Source organism: Pleurodeles waltl, chromosome 3_2 (genome assembly GCF_031143425.1).
Source record: "Pleurodeles waltl isolate 20211129_DDA chromosome 3_2, aPleWal1.hap1.20221129, whole genome shotgun sequence".
Taxonomy (NCBI): domain Eukaryota; kingdom Metazoa; phylum Chordata; class Amphibia; order Caudata; family Salamandridae; genus Pleurodeles; species Pleurodeles waltl.
In genome coordinates, this window is record NC_090441.1 from 33504384 (window position 1) to 33516961 (window position 12578).

Genomic DNA, 12578 nt, shown 5'->3' on the forward strand with positions numbered 1-12578 from the left:
AAACACCACTGAAACTAAAAGGAATCTATCTTCTTGTCAAATTCACTACTCCTAAACTGTTCTAAAAGAACAGTTACTTATCTTCTGACATACCTTTCTTGGTAGATACTCTAATTTCAGTTTTTTTGCCTATTGAATATGCTCACAAGCACCAGACTGGATCAGGTAACTTTCAGTTCCCCTGCAAGCTGGCAGGTGGTGTTGTGCAACTCTACATCGACATTGTTCAGGTCTGGAAGTGCTGTGCAGAGCCACATTTAAGCATCACCCAAGCTTTTTTTACATCAATTGCTTTCTAGGATGTCCACACCCTCAAACGCAGAGCCTAACAGCAGATCAGTATTGACCAGTGTTCAGATCTCTAAACTAGGGACCTCTTTAGATGGAAAAAGAGACCAGTTCAAAGAACGGGGAGGTTGGGTGGTCCGTGAGGAAATCCCAGTTAGAGTATCTACCAGAAAGAGCATTACTGAAGGTAAGTAACTTGTTTTTCTGACAGATGTTTCTAATTACAGATTCCTCAACTTTTAAACAGATATCAAAGCAGTACCTCCAAGGTGGGGAGGGGGAGGTTGTGAACTGACTCAAGCTGAAAAGTCCTGCAGGACTGAGCAGGTTGCAATGTCCTTCTCACCAAACTTGGCTGCCCAGACACTAGTGCTTCTAGATGCTGTGATGCAGTGCCCATGTAGCAGCCCGGCTACTGTCCAGAACAGGCACTACATGTGTCAATGCAGTGGTAGCAGCCTTAGCTCTGGTGTAATGAGCTCTCAGGCCTTCTTGAGGATGATAAGTTCTTATCCAGTGTATAGCAGATTTTGATGCAGACAATGGTCCAAAGAGAAATAGTCCTCTTCTGAACTGCTCAGCTCTTTTTTGCTCAGGTGAATCCAACAAGGAGATGATCGTTCACACAGTGTTCCTTGGTACGATCAATATAGAAGCTGGGAACTCTTTTGCAATTCAGCAGATATAGGGGGTCATTCCGACCCCGGCGGGCGGCGGGCGCCGCCTGCCGGGCGGAATCCGCCCAAACACCGCCCCGCGGTCAGATGACCGCGGGGGGCATACCGACTTTCCCACTGGGCCGGCGGGCGATCTGCAAAAGATCACCCGCCGGCCCAGCGGGAACGCCCCAGCAAAGATGAAGTCAGCTCCAAATGGAGCTGGCGGATTTGCTGAGGTGCGACGGGTGCAGTGGCACCCGTCGCGATTTTCAGTGTCTGCCAAGCAGACACTGAAAATCTTGCTGGGGCCCTGTTAGGGGGCCCCTGCACTGCCCATGCCAGTGTCATGGGCAGTGCAGGGGCCCCCAGGGGCCCCACGACACCCGTTCCCGCCAGCCTCTTCCTGGCGGTGTAAACCGCCAGGAACAGGCTGGCGGGAAGGGGGTCGGAATCCCCATGGCGGCGCTGCTTGCAGCGCCGCCAAGGAGGATTCCTTTGGCCAGGGGAAAACCGGTGGGAAACCGCCGGTTTCCCTTTTCTGACCTCGGCTTTACCGCCGCGGTCAGAATTGGCCAGGAAGCACCGCCAGCCTGTTGGCGGTGCTTCCGTGGTCGTTGGCCCTGGCGGTCAATGACCGCCAGGGTCAGAATGACCCCCATAGTCTCTCTCCTCCTTAGAGGGTTGAGGTGGAGCGACAAAAGCTGGGAGGGTGATGTTTTGCCCAACATGAAAGGGAGTAACCACTTTTGGGAAGAATGAGGCTTGAGTCCTCAACACCAGCTTATCTGGCAAGAATGTTGTGTGGTCAACAGAGAGGGCTTGTAGTTCAGTCACCCGCTTTGCTGATGTTATTGCGATCAGGAAAATGTATTTACAGAGATGATCCGCAATGGACAGCTGTGCAAGGACTCAAAGGGTGTACACATCCTGAATGTGAGGACTAAGTTGAGGTCCCACTGATGTCTACTGAGAGGTGTGGGTGGAAACATATGCTACAATCCTTTCAATAAACGCACCACAACAAAGAGGGCTGGTCTGACAGTCACTTAAATAGCCAAAAAAGCAGACAAATAGCCTTTAACTGTGCCCAAAGGAAGTTCTTGTTGGGCTAGAGACAACACAAAAAGCAACACCTGAGATAGTTTGGTTTGAAGTGGGTCAGTCTGTCTAGTACTGCACCAGGCCACAAACTTGTCCCTATGCAAGCATATAGTGATTTTGTGGAGGGATAGCTGGCTGCTAGGATGACATGAACTACTTCGGGAGGATGTTTGAGTGTGATCAACTTCCGCTACTCAAGCTCCAGGCATGGAGATGAAGACTGCAAAGGCCTAGGTGCAGGACCATGCCCTGCTGCTGCGACAGAAGGGTCCTCCCAAAGCACAAGTGTGATCGGAGGACATTTGCTCATTTCAAGGAGTTTTGGGTACCACACTTTCTTTGAACAATCTGGTGCCACTAGGTTGCCTTCAGCCTGGTCATTCATCTCCTTCATCAGAACTCAGGGTAGGAGTGGTAGCAGCAAAAAGGTGTGCAGGAAGCCCGAGCTCCAATCTAGGCAGAATGCAATCCGAGAAAAAGAGCTGTCTTGGAACCGCCAACATGCAAAAGTGCTGAAATTGCACATTCTAGGTGGTGGCAAAAAGATCAAGTCACGATTCTCTCCATTCACAGAAGAGACCTTGCCCCATCTCTGGTTATAGCTGCTATTCTTGATCTGCTAGGCATCAGCAGCTGGGATTCAGAGATCCAGCCAGATAGTGTGCCACCAGGAAAATTCACTGGAGCTCCATCCATTTCCATAGGTGTAGTGCCTCCTGACATAGGGTGACCAATCTTACACTGCCCTATTTGTTGCTGTACAGTGGTGTGGTAGATTAACACTAGCACCAACCTTCCTTTGATGGATCAAACGCACAAAAGGTGATTGGAGGAATGTTTGCAATAAATCTAAGTACTGGCAATCTCTCAGAATAGCATTCCAACCAATCATTCTTTTGCACACAATGTCACCTCAGTTTGGACCCAGACACATGCAAATCCAACCAGAACAGTCAAGCCTGAATTGGCAGGCTTAGTCCTCCATGAACCTGAACAGAAGTAAACCAAGACCAATTCTGCCTGATCGGGGCTTGTCAATCGGGCTTTGCTTGGTTCCAGTGACACTGCGAGCACGAGACCTACATTGGGGCTTACCCTTGTCACTGAGGGTGTCACATCAAACATACAAAAGGTGATGGAGGAATGCTTGCAATAAGTCAGTTCATTGGCAATTGCTCAAGGTAGCATTCCAACCCATCATTATCTGGCCCACCAGGCTACCTCAGTTTGGACCTAGTCATATGCAAATCAGTTTTGACCCTGCTCCAATGGGAAAAGTCCAGCCTGAATTGCCAGGTCAAGTCCTGCCTATATCAGAGCAGAAGTAACCCAAGACTAGTTTTCATCTGATTGGGGCTCATCAGTTGGGTGTAGCTTGGTTCCAGTGGCATTAAGGGTGGAGTTTCATCATCGGGTGTCAACATCAGCATTGATGCTCCATATCCTGGCATGGGTTGTGGTGCCAGGACCAACAAAAGCACCAAAGCCAGTGCAGGATCTGAAATGTTCTAAAATGTTCCAACTGGCATCAAGGGTGGACCAGCTGGTGGAGTCCCAGTAGCAGGTCCTCTCAGTTCCTTGAGGCCAAAAGGTGCACCACAGGGAGCCAAAAGCATCCCAAAGAGGTGTAGCATGGTGTCAAGGAATTTCAATACAAGACTGAAGGCTATCATTATGCATTGAGGCTAACAAGACTAACACCAATAAATACGAAATATACCTATAAACAACTTTCCTCACAATAAGCAATATACTTCTAAGCCAACTACTCCTCACAAGCCAACCCCACTGTAGTTATACTGAGGCAACCATAAAAAAACAATCAACTGTCACTGTACAATCTCGGAAAAAATGCTAACACATCTTAATTAGAATGTTTTCAATTTGGCACAAACTAAGATGCAGCAGAAATGCCTTCGGTGGTGTGAGGAACAGCGACCGATCCGAACTGAGTGCCCAACCTGGAATTTAGGTAAAACCAGATGTTGCGTATTCTCCGCAGGGAGAGAACTCATTAAAACAAATCAAGCCAGCAACCGACTCCTAGAGCTTGCATTTTTTTTTATGGCACATTCCAAAAGATCCCTTTAATCGACACACTTTGACACTAGAAAGCAAGAAATAAGAATACAACTAAAATTCTCAAGATCGAAAAACACATGCCTAATTAAAATAGTAGCTATGAAAGATGATTACATAAACTGGACAATTCCATAAGCTAAAAATAAGTGGACACAAAAAGAACTGCTACTTATCTGTTCAGGAGCAGGGATTAAAAAAGGAAGAGGATTATGTTCATGGACTATTTATGTGTTAAGAGTGCTGTTCTGGAATGTTCTTTTATATTCTGCAAAGGACTGATGCTTGGAGTGGCATTAAAGGATTTTAATGCATAATGCTAGCCTCTGTCTCTTCAATTAAATCTAGATTTTCTATTCATTACACTGAGAATCACCATTCCTGAATTTGCTATGTGCCATGATGTTGTGAAGGCTCCCAAATCTCGGGTAGCCCTTGGAAGAAAGTAGGAATTGTATCCGGAGATTTAATTTAGGAGCAAGAATGAGAGGCATGTCTACACCATCGTGCCCTCTGAGTAATTCGAGAGAGACAGGAAGGAGCTGTGTTCTGCCAGGACTTCTTGTGCTTCTTTTTGGAGTTACCCAATGACTTCAACCGCATTAAAGATCTGCACCAGGAATAAAATTGGAACTTTCCCTTCGATGGGTCACGATGTGGAATCTTCTCATGTTCCTGACATACAGCTTCGTCACTCGTACTGGATGACCTTCAGATTAATCAAAGCACAAATGCCACAGGCCTTCGAATTGTGATCTGACTGCAAGCACCAAAGATAAATCTGGTGAGGAGCTGCCACAGACATTTGTTTCATTAGTACCTACAAGATTTGACCGCTGTGGTTTTAGGGGGGGGTGACATTATCCTTAGCACATTGTAATTTCCAAGTAGTCAGTCAGTCAGTCAGTCATATTCTTTTATTTCAGCTCCATTGAACCTATGAAGGCGCAAAATATTACATTAAAAACTAATAAAACAAAAAACAAACAATTTCGTTTGTGGTAATGTGCCATATAGGAGTCACAAGTTATTTGTCTGCAATATGGCACATTAGGTTAAATGCCCAGACAAAGAGGTGAATATTGTCATTGCATATCATTGCTACTGTAAACCTATATGCACTTCATTAGACTTTAGGACTTGGCTTGTTTTTAGAAAAATGTTATTCTTAATATCTTAAATATTTTTTCTATCCACTTTCAACTGGTGAATTGTACTTTTTTAACTTTTATACTTTTGTAAGATAAATGCAAGGTCATCCAGTACCTGTGGGGAAGCTGTATGTCAGCAAACGTGAGAAGGTTCCACACTGTGACCCAATGACGAGAAGGTCCCAATTCCATTCTATTCACACACTTTGAGAATTGCCATTCCCAAATTTGCCAGGTGCTATGATGTCATGCCTGCTCCGAAATCTCGGCTTGCCCGAAGACTAAAGTAGAAATCGTCTACAGAGATTGAATTCGGGAGCAATAATGAGAGGCACGACCTGCTCTCTACACCTCAAACTCTATGTAGTTCATTTTAAGTTGGGTGGATAACTCCCTTGCCCACCAGGAGAGCGGAGAGATCCGCAACAAAACTAATGGTGACCTGGAAGCCAACTAAGTGAATCATGGTCACGTTCTCTGCAACATTTTTACAAGGTGTGAAGAAGTGAGTCTGAAAGAGAGCAAATACTGCTAAAACTAACAAATATAGAATAAGATTGTTCGTGGTGAAAAAAGTTTATTTACTTATAGAGTGCTGGCTTTACCATCGGGCCATCAAGGTGTTCTAAGAAAACACAGTAGGAATTATAAATAACAAGGTACAACAAAGAATGGTGAACAACTCCCTCTAAGGACAAGAACAAAGCAGGAGTAATGTAAAGGATGTGAGAGACAAAGTGAGATATTTTCTGTTTGCAAAGCTTGGTTGAGGGAGGCAAGGCAAGTCTTATTTGCTAGTAAAGTACAAGAGGTAAGTGATGCAGGCATCCATTTCTGGTTTTCATCAACACAAATAGGTGATGAAATAGAGTCCAACAGGTCTGAAGAAGAGTTTCCATGAAAGGACGGTTGATTGTGCATGTTCTACATTGTTATTTTTGCAGTAAAGTTACATATATACGAGGCAATGACTGCGCCTTGTCATGGTTAAAAGAATCCTTCCTTTACACTGAACACGCCATTTTTAAATAAGATGAAATCAATTGGCCACAGAGGGAGAGGACCAGCAAGCCACGGAATGTTGATTTATGGAAACCCTTTTATGATCAAAGAATAGATAGAATCCAGTGTCCTTTAGCATGTTTTCTCGTTTGAGTCAAGTTTAAAAAGCTTCCTCTCAAATACTGGAAATGAGTTGAAACTTAGAGAGCCCACTCGTAGCAAGAAGACTAAAATGACAATGTCAAACTGGTGGCATGAATGCAATGCAAAAAGAGATAGGAAGGCAAAAGGAACACAACTAAACAATGTGTTGCTGCAACACAAACTGACAAAAAAAGCATATGGAAAAGCGAGGTCTGAAAGTGGTGAACAAAAAAGAAAAACAAATTGCATTACGTGTTTGTGTAATAATAAAACAATAACCAACAAACAGCATGCTGCACTGTGCCGATGATGTGAAATCAATACACACAGTGCTGGTTCAAAGGACAGAAAATCTAATACCATCCCTTCTGTCGAGCTGTATTCCGAACGTCATCACTCAGGAGATAGACACACTGGTAATATAAGGATTTAGGAATGCCATGCCTTCACAAATCCAGTTTACAATTTAACTGAAAATTAGACTTGCATTATGCTAAAGTTTTCGAGAACCTTTCTTACACAGATATATTACTGACTGCAGCTTTCCAAAAGTGGAAAAATATAATGCTGTTATTCTCGTGGTAGTCACGTCCATTGCTGTTATAGGTTTGGATCACACCCTCCAAGAAACAACTGCCAGTATCATGATCTCAAAAGTCATCTTCAGTAGGCAGCAGAAGCAATGATGTCATTAGAAATCATTCCTGTTTTAGCTCTTCTATTTCAGAATTTGGTCCTATCAGAGTCTACTATTTCTATGCCATGCCGATCCTCAAACTCTTCTATCTCTCTTATAGAAAGTGTGACGTTTTCAAGACATGAGTGGGAACGTTCGCATCATCAGCTTATTATCCAGGATGATATGTTTTTGTTGTTTATAATGCTGGTCACCTATAATCAGTATGATAACCAAGATGACACATTTGTCACCATGATTGTTTGGTCTCATTGATGCGTTAGTGTTTGCAAGCCCTGCGTTTGTTTTTATAATATAAAATAAAATCGGTGATCAGATACCATAAAAACACAGGTATCGGACCACAGTCAGAGAGGGGTTCTGCCCTAGCACTATCATGTCACCCCACCTTCAGTGCCAACCAGCCTCAGCTGGAGGCAACATCAGGGACAGTGAAAAGAAGTGGCCTTCAGCCTGTGATTGTTTATTTTCCAGGCCCGAACAAGCTGTGACAGAGAATAGCTGCAATGAACCACAGGTATGTTGTGCAATCCATCCTTATAAACTTGAACAGAAGCTTGTTTTTTACTGCTTTAGGCAAAATTAGCATAGCGCTTAGAAATAGCATGAGGGTGTTAGGATGCTAAGTACTCAATCATGTTACAAATGTTCATATTGTTTTCACTGATCATGACGGGTTATGCAGCATTCATGTTTGAAATCTGTGTAGTTACCATTCATATTTTAGGCACTAGATTAAGATTGTTTTTAAATAAAAATACCTGTCCTGTTTCTTAGTGCTATTTTAAGTGCGTTATTTGAAAGCGGGACTCGAGTTCCATCGTGTCCTTGAACTCATCTTGTGGGACTGACTGTTTAAACATTTCCTGTGCAGTATTGCTCAGTTGGTTTTGTATAGGTTGCAGTCCAAATAGATGTCTAATTCGTTTTGGTTCATTGACGATGTCCTTGTGCTGGGGGTTAGAAATCTGACACTTGCAGCTCGGGGAAGGGGGTCTAGATTGTATCAACCAGAGATCAGTAATTTATTGAAGCACTAATAATACTGGGTCGTTTTCAGAGTGTTTTTGCTCCAATTCTGAGGAGAAACCTGCAAATATTTTCCACAAGCTCTAAGCCCACCAAACGTGTATGGAAAAGAAGAATAGGGAGATTGGGGCAATCTTTAGTCAGCAGAACTGAGCAACCTCTGAAAGGGTCTGGTATCTCTAGGCCTGGAATTATTGTGTCCAGAGTTTGCAGACTCAATAAAATTGAGTCCAGAGACACTCTTAAGTTTAGGTCGTATAATTCCACAAGAGATATGGCTACAAGTGGAAATGTGCCTCTCGTGATGAGGTGCTAAGTCCTCTATTAGAAAGGACGCCTACAGACCATACTTGGATTCCCTAATTTAATAATTTCAGGACAGAGTGCCTCACTGATGTAATTATTCCTATTAGCAAAGAACAGGAGAAAATGTCTATCACTCTTTTGAACAGCGATGTTCAATGTTAGCACGGTAACTGAATCCATGCCACATTTTCAGGATACTTCTTTGAAATAAATATACATACAATTAATCTACATGGAAATCATTAACATTGAGTGTATGGATGAAATGGATATGTGTATAATTATCAAGGTTGGATTGGATTTGTATGGAAGAGAATTGCTAAAATCATCCTCACAGTGCTTTCATCTATGACCCCGAAGATTGTTTGCACAATGTATTTTCAGTACATTGCAATCTGAACCACAATCTCACAACTGCTGCTTCATTGAATCTAATGTACCCAAATCATGGTTTTATTAGAAATAATAGTAGGAAAATGATAGAAATGGGGTCTATGGTTGGCAGTCAGTATGCACTCTGTTCAAGCATTGGATCCTTGCACTTCCGGTGGAGTCAGCAGTCATAGACGTTGGTGACACGTCATTTCGGGACTCACAGTCATAGACTTCATCAACGCTGCGTCGTCACACTCCAGCGAGGACCACAGCTTCAGTTGCAGGCGGCGTTGTGGGATCCGGCAGCGGCATCAGTCCGGGCGTCGTCTGAAGTCGGTGCACTTGGTTTTTCATCTGCTTCTCCTTTCAAGGGCCCAGGGAATGGATTAGGCACCACTTGGAAGGGTAGGAATCTCACCAGAGAGTCCAGGTGCTGGCAGAGGAAGTCTTTGATGGCCCTGAGTCTTCGGAACAGGGGGCAAACTTAGTCCAAGCCCTTGGAGAAACTTCACAAGCAAGATACACAGCAAAGTCAGGTCTTTGTCCTCTCTGAGGCAGAAGCAGCAACTGCAAGACAACCCACCAGAGCACACACAGCAAAGGGGCAGTACTCCTCCTCCAGCTCTTCTCCTTGGCAGAGGTTCCTCTTGATCAGAAGTGTTTTAAAAATCTGGGGTTTTGGGTGCACTGTGTGTACTCCTTTCTGCCTCTGAAGTAGGCAAACTTCAAAGGAAAGTCTCTGTTGTTCACAAGATCCTTCCTTGCCCAGGCCTGGCCCCAGACATACACCAGATGTTGGAGACTGCATTGTGTGGGGACATGCACAGCCCTTTCAGGTGTGTCAGCTCATCCCTCCCCACTTTAGCCAAGGAGACTCATCAGGACATGCAGACTACACCCCAGCTCCCTTTGTGTTACTGTCTAGTGGAAATTCACAAACAGCCCAACTGTCAGTCTGACCCAGACGTGGATTCCACAAGTAGACAGGGGCACAGAATGGTTAAGCAAGAAAATGCCCACTTTCTGAAAGTGGCATGTTGAAACTGACAATCTAAAAACCAACTTCAGCAACATTTGTATTTTTAAATTGTGAGTTCAGAGACCCCAAACTTCACATCTCTATGTGCTCCCAATGGGAAACTTGAAAGATATTTAAAGGCAGTCCCCACGTTAACCTATGAGAGAGACAGGCCTTGCAGTGAAAACTAAATTGGCCTGTCAGGAAATGTAAAACACATCAGTACATGTCCTACCTTTAACATACGCTGCACTCTGCCCATGGAGCTACCTAGGGCCTACGTCAGGGGTTCTTTACGTATACAAAAAGAGAAAGTTTGGGCCTGGCAAGTGGGTACACTTGGCAGGTCCAAATGGCAGTGCAAGACTGCACACACAGACACTGGAGTGGCAAGTCTGAGACATGGTTACAGGCCGACTCATGTGGGTGGCAAAATCAGTGCCGCAGGCCCACTAGTAGCATTTGATTTACAGGTCCTGAACACCTCTAGTGCATTTTACTAGGGACTTGCGAGTAAATCAAATATGCCAATCATTACACATACAATTTACACAGAGAGCACTGGTCAGCAGTTGGAAAGTGCCCAGAGTACCAAAAACAGCAAAAATAGAGACCAGCACACAGACAAAAACACCAAGGATGCCAGGTCTCTATTGTGAAGAGTAAACACACATTCACATCTTAAATTGAATTTGTTTCATCTGCTTCATAAGTCAGACCCAATGTTTCGTAAGTCCATTGCAACATCAAACAGGAAGAGGAGGAGACTGCTAACCCGGGACCAAAACTGAATAAGGAATCTGCAGGCAGGGTTAGACTTATATTCCTCCATCACATATTCCTAGGTCACATAGCTGATGCAAATGTAATTCAAAGAAAGATGAGAATTTCCCACAAAGTTAAAGTATGTCTTTTCATTCCTCAGATTGTGACTACATTGATAATGCATGTTTAAACCAAAAAAGACGTTAGGATGATGTCTTTCTCTCTGCAACAGGGGACATGTTTTAAAGATAGCATATCTTGTTGGAAAAAAGGATTAAAGCACTTTCATTAAAAAAAGGTTACATCCGAAAAAATTATTTTAGGTTATGACAGCGGGAACAGAAAGTTTAAATTCCGGAAAAGTGCGGGAATCAGGATTAGGATGGTATTCCTTGGGGACAATCTCGGTGAGGCTTTCCAGCAAGAGAAACAGAAGCTGCAATATTTTGGTGTATTTGCACCTTTTGGTCTGTCTCTAGCTAAAGTTTTGAGTGGTAAAGGACAATTAAGTTGTGGCGATGGGTGGGGGAAGCGATTTAAGGATCTGAGTAAGGATCATGGAGATATTTGACACAGATAATAGGGGCCTCTTGTACTTTTGATGTTCAATACATACTAAAATACCTGCTTGCTGCCTTGACTGACTGCCCACCTACAAAGGATTGCATGGGGCAGACGTTTCTAACCACCTGAAGATAAACAGTAGCCACAGGACTATCAGAGTCTTATATGAAAAATGCCCAAACACTAATACCCACTTTATTCAATAAACCATAAACAGGACTGTCTTCTGATCTATGAAGACAGAACTCTAAAAAATGAACATAGAATATTTTTAAAAGGAGATTTAAACCTTATTTTCACAGTTAACTAATTAAACAGATTAAAACAAAATGAAAAGACCAAGCAATTAATCAAATACCTATTTGGAGCCATGGTAACATTCAGTCTGCATACAAAGAGAAGCAAAATTGTGAAACAGCACTTTACACTACTCATATAAATAATGTGGTGTAGGATACTTTAAAATAAATAATTAAATAAATACATAAATCTTGTGCTATTTACCTTAATCTCAGGAATCATTATCCTGGTTTCTGGGTTTTTATCCAGCATTTTTAGAATCAGGTCCTTGAGGTCTTCACTTATGCTTGGCCTACCAGAGAAATCATTAATATGTAATTAAAAAGGTGACCTCAAGATACAGAAATACAATTCCATAATGGTAAACAGCTGTGAGTAATCAATTATCACTGTGTTTAACTTTTACACTCATTGGAGTCCTACAAATGTTAATGCGCAATTAGGTGTAAGCAGGGCCGGCTTTAGCGCTGGTGGCTCCCTGTTCAACAGTCTTTTTTGGATCCCCTTACCCCATGACCACCTCCTCAGATTCACTCAATTCCACCCGGCAAATGTGCCTCTCATCTCTCCATAGCCCTCTTTCACATGCATTTGTTTTAAAGCACTTGTAAAGGCTGGCTTTACTAATCCACTCACCTATCTACATAAAATATAGATCTGTTCTTTGCAGCAGGGATATTAAACCTCTACACTACTTTATGGCGAGTCAAAGCTGCAGCTAGACAAAACTCCCATCTCTCTCCCTAGCAGGAACATTAATCACAAGAGGTATCTTGACATTTTAATTGTTTCCTGAAGGCTGGACGCACAAAGAACTTTTCAGCAGGTGCTTTTTGTATTGCAAGTTTCGTAAGACATTGCTAAACACAGCGCACCCCTGAGGTTAGCGCCCCCCAATCCAGGTCAGCACCCGGTGCGGCCGACTCTCGCAATGCTCTAAAGCCGGCCCTGGGTGTATGTGCCATATTTTCTCAAAAAGGCTGCAAATCCTTTCATGTTTAATGGGCACCTGAAATGAAATTAATTATGTTTGAACATTGACTTTGTGTTTCACCACTGTGCATATTAGTTGTGCAATGTTCAACAGTAGCACATTACAT

The 12578-nt window shown here is 43.2% G+C and overlaps 1 protein-coding gene across 3 annotated transcripts in view; it reads right to left on the bottom strand.

Moving 5' to 3' along the window:
* CAMKK1 (calcium/calmodulin dependent protein kinase kinase 1) overlaps positions 1-12578 on the bottom strand; it is a 1090978-nt gene that overhangs the window by 241168 nt on the left and 837232 nt on the right. For all 3 annotated transcript variants that reach the window (XM_069226681.1, XM_069226682.1, XM_069226683.1), the window contains one exon: positions 11683-11770. In XM_069226681.1, coding sequence (XP_069082782.1) covers positions 11683-11770 — 88 coding nt within the window. The remainder of the gene's footprint in view (positions 1-11682; positions 11771-12578) is intronic.